The 4,322-nt window shown below is 35.1% G+C and overlaps 1 protein-coding gene across 1 annotated transcript; it reads left to right on the top strand.

The window, feature by feature from the left end:
* The first annotated feature begins 204 nt into the window (after nt 1–204).
* On the top strand, nt 205–3,155 carry LOC106461722 (transcription factor AP-1-like). Its single transcript, XM_013921571.2, has one exon. It carries the CDS (start codon nt 514–516, stop codon nt 1,468–1,470), a length of 957 nt encoding a protein of 318 aa, XP_013777025.1. The 5' UTR covers nt 205–513; the 3' UTR covers nt 1,471–3,155.
* The last annotated feature ends 1,167 nt before the right edge of the window (nt 3,156–4,322 follow it).

Genomic DNA, 4,322 nt, shown 5'->3' on the forward strand with positions numbered 1-4,322 from the left:
CAATGAACAACAAATAATTTTTTTAACTTGCCGCCGTTAGCCTCTGCGAAATCTTCCAGCCCTACTGATTCGTATTTGTAGCGGAAGTCATGTGATTACCTTTATGCTCATATACGTAGTTCCTGGTAGCCAGCATTCCCATGAAAACCGTTCACCGTACTTCGAAATGACGTCAGCTACATCCAATGGAAATCAAGAACTATTATGTTATGCCATATATGGAGAACTGAGTCAGCATTATAAAACACCATAGGCTAGATATATTACCGAGTCACTTGTGCGCGTTGGCGTGTTTGTGACGTAGGCAGCACACCTAGAAATTTAACGTAAAATCGTTTGCACTGAGAGGAGTTAAGTTGTCATTTAAATGAGAGTTTATGGTGTGGCTTCAGTTGCTACTTTCTAGAAAAGCATATGTATTACCGTTATATCATCGAAGCCCAACATTGATTAGGATACCACTGTGTATGTTTTACATTATTAACGACAACTTGAAGACGTGGCTAACGCTAAATGGCAGGCATAGTGATGGAAGCAACTTTATATGATGAATCTCCCTCTCGCTACATGTCTGATATACGAGTGTTGAAAAGAAATATGACTCTAGACTTAAATAGTGTAAAACAAAATTCTCGCCAAAAATTTGATCCGCTATTGACTTCGCCTGATTTGAAAATGTTAAAATTAAGCACGCCAGAAGTGGAACGTTTCATTACACAAAACGGAGGAGTGAATTCGGCACCTACACCTTCACAGTTTTCCCTAAAAACTGTAAGTGAAGAGCAAGAACAGTATGCCAGAGGTTTTGTAGAAGCACTGAACCAGCTACATCAGTCTACGGCACCTAGTGCAGGTAATGTTATCCCACAACCAGTACCAGTAACTACGGGTACTATGTGTCTTCCCTCTGTTACAGCGGTGAGCAACAGTACATGCACCATGTTGCCCTATCAGCCCCAATCGTTGACCCAAACAAATGTTACTATGGCCGTCTCCGACTGCATGCAGCCATCCGCCTTAGAATCCGCTCTGCCTGCTACAACAAGCGGCCAACATTATACAGTTAGTTCTAACATCAGTTACCCGGCAGGTCGAACTGCATTAACGACCGTAGTCCAAAATAGCAGCCACCTTCCAGGTCCAGTAAAGGAAGAACCCCAGATTGTTCCAAGCCTCGGCCAGTCTCCACCACCGATGTCTCCTATCGACATGCAAGACCAAGAAAGAATTAAATTAGAAAGAAAAAGACTTCGTAATCGTATCGCAGCTAGTAAGTGCCGTCGTCGTAAACTTGAGCGAATCGTCATATTGGAAGAAAAAGTTTCAATGATGAAAGGTGAAAATAGTGAACTAAGCGCAATAGTAAACAAACTCCGAGAACAAGTTGCTGCTCTTAAGCAGCAAATATTGGAACATGCCAATAGCGGCTGTCAAATCTTGAACAGCAACAATAATATGATGTCTTTCTAATAAATAAGTTGTATGCTCGTTATTGGTGGTTTGCGTAAGCTTAGCTCAACAGCTTTAGATTAATTTGAGACTGCTGATCAACGGGACCGAGATTTAAGTCTGCGGTGACATTAGTGTACGTTTTGAACACAAAATGCTTCGCTTCTCTATTATTGGAAAGACCTATTAAAACTTATCCATACAGCTTTAGAATTGTTTGATACTGTTGGACAATGGGGTCGAGATGAGTGCGCTGATTTTATTGTACGGTTTGACTACAAATTAAAATACGTCTTATTGGAAAGACCTAAACTGTACAAAAGCAAGAGTGGTAAATAGGCTTTCTGAACAGAGGTATAAAATAACCTTTTTTAATTTGCTCAGTTATTTTGAAATTGTATTTGAAGCATTTTTGTGATTTTTTTCCATCTTATGTGAGAAATACTACAAGCTAAGAGTGAGTTTACTTTTGTTGATAAAATGCGAATCAACTAGAAAGTTCTTAGGCCAAGCAACTGTTAATTTTTCAATCCAGTATTCTATTAGGCCTAACTGGTAGTCAGTGAAACAATCATGGGGATCTTGTAAATTGAAATTGTGATACAGTTAATGTTTTTTCCTTATTTTTTTATATACAAAATATACAATTTCTGCGTCATGTTTTGCTAAACAAAGAATTTATGTTAACTAAAAGTGCTCTTACTCTGGAAACTTCCGTACGTTTAACATGTGGTAGGCTTAAAGCAGTTTTGCAAGATTTATACTGATAGTGATATCTATCATGCAACGTTATTTTTTAAAATTGAGCAGGTTAAAATTCGACAGAATCTGTCATCTTCCCGAGAGTGCCAAGAAAATGAATCTTCTATAGACCGAACGTATAATTTAATAATATACAATGAACTTCCCCTGTACTTGAAACTCGTAATTGATGCGATAAATATTTATTAGTGATTTAGTCTAAAAAGTAGAATCAAGGTTTATTTTTGTTAGTATTGGAAACAAACAATTTGCATCTTGTAGTCTGCTACCAGTCAGCAGGAAGAAAATATTTGATATTTTGATGTCCATATGATAAATTAAGAAAATGCACTGTATAGAATTTTGAAACAAAAAAGAACTAAATATTTGATTTGTATGTAAAGAAATGGTCTTAGAATATTAACAGCATAGAATGCCAGTGCTGGTTGTATTTGTTTAGTGCTTTGGTGGTTGCCTGAGTCAGTACAGGCAGTAGATATGTCAGTTCCCCACGACCCTTAACGTTAACCAGACAGTCTTATCGATTTTCCACCATTATATTACATATGCTAAAGATTTCTTAACCACTATTATCAAGAATTTTAGAAAACGATATGAAGAGAAACTTAAATATCGTCCATCCATCGAACCTATGAAAACTTCGTCCTACAGACACGTGCTTTAAGAAAACCATGACTATGGAAATAAATTCTTTTTATAGGGAATATTTTTCTTGATATGCAAGAGGCAAAGGAGTTTACATCAAGTATTTGTATTACTATTACCAAAAAAAACAAAAAACATTTGTATAAATTGTACTTAAGTTATGTTTATAAAAACTTTATCTATGCAGATGTCTTGTGTAACGATATATTCTAAGTCACCAGTTAATAAAGTATTGATATTTAGTGAGATTTCAAACATTTGTAAATAAAAGCTCATTAAAAGTTTTCAAGGGCTTTAAATTATTGTGGTTTCTGAATATTCTATATAAACCGTGTCATGAATGAAAACGTCATTTGTTCACTACAGTATTTCAGTATAAACGATACACGATGCAGTGTAAACCTTATTGTAAAAAAAAATAATAATAATTTCCACACAAAAAAACAGTGAAGATAAGAATTCGTTACATTGCATGTTTGTTCTTCATTTTTCTTTAGTACTGAAACCTTGTATCTCTGTACTTGACTAGTAATAGTATCAGTTTAATGTATAGACGCACAGATAATTTATCGTTTTAATTTGTAAAATCATATCCAGCATAATGTAAGGAGTGAAGAAGTTCGCTAACAAATCAAATTTCATCTTAGCGAAGTTATGAAGCATAAGATATGTATCTTGTTGATATGTGAACATTATGATTGTAATTTTATATTAAAAATTGAATTGACACATACACACACATATATTTATATACTGTGCCGTTGAATAATGTTTTTGTTTACATTTGAGATGTTATCTTGACTTGGGAAATATTATATTTTAAAACTCTCTCTCTCTCTCTCACACACACACACACACACACACATATATATATATCAGCCGTGAGTTTATTATCCTAACGTGTAAAGGTACAGGGCTCAAGTTAGTAGGGATTAGAGCGTCTTTACTTCGAGTAGTACACACGCCGAGTAAGGTTTTGAATTCTTGCGCAACATTGGGTTAAACAGTGTAACATTGGTAATTTTCTATACTAATTTCTTTATTTGCTGTAACAAGATACATTGTGTTTGAAACACTTGAACTACCCTATAATTCTCCAAGCACATACTGGTAATATAATTTCCTCCTTAAATGATATTCCAGTTAAAGAAATACACCATTAACTTTATTTCGTTGAAAACACGTGCTATATACATCCAGATTGTCCAAAATCCTAGGATAATCGTGCAGATCAAACTCACATGTTAATCATAAACAGCAAATAAACTAGATTATGCAGAAAATAATGTCAACCAATTAACATGACAATGGATTCAAGTCGTCACAATGACTACTTGATGAGGAATTAGAAGTACACAACAAACAGGCCTACTGTGAAACAACATTATGATTCGTGGTTTGCGTAACATATCTGAACGTTCGATACTCTTGACCATCAATGCAATAACTATTGAGGTTAAAATGGG

This window comes from Limulus polyphemus, unplaced genomic scaffold, assembly GCF_000517525.1.
Source record: "Limulus polyphemus unplaced genomic scaffold, Limulus_polyphemus-2.1.2 Scaffold1019, whole genome shotgun sequence".
Classification (NCBI taxonomy): Eukaryota; Metazoa; Arthropoda; class Merostomata; order Xiphosura; family Limulidae; genus Limulus; species Limulus polyphemus.

Bases quoted from the DNA above. Each gene is read 5' to 3' on its own strand.
- LOC106461722 (XM_013921571.2), top strand. From the start codon at position 514: ATGGCAGGCATAGTGATGGAAGCAACTTTATATGATGAATCTCCCTCT.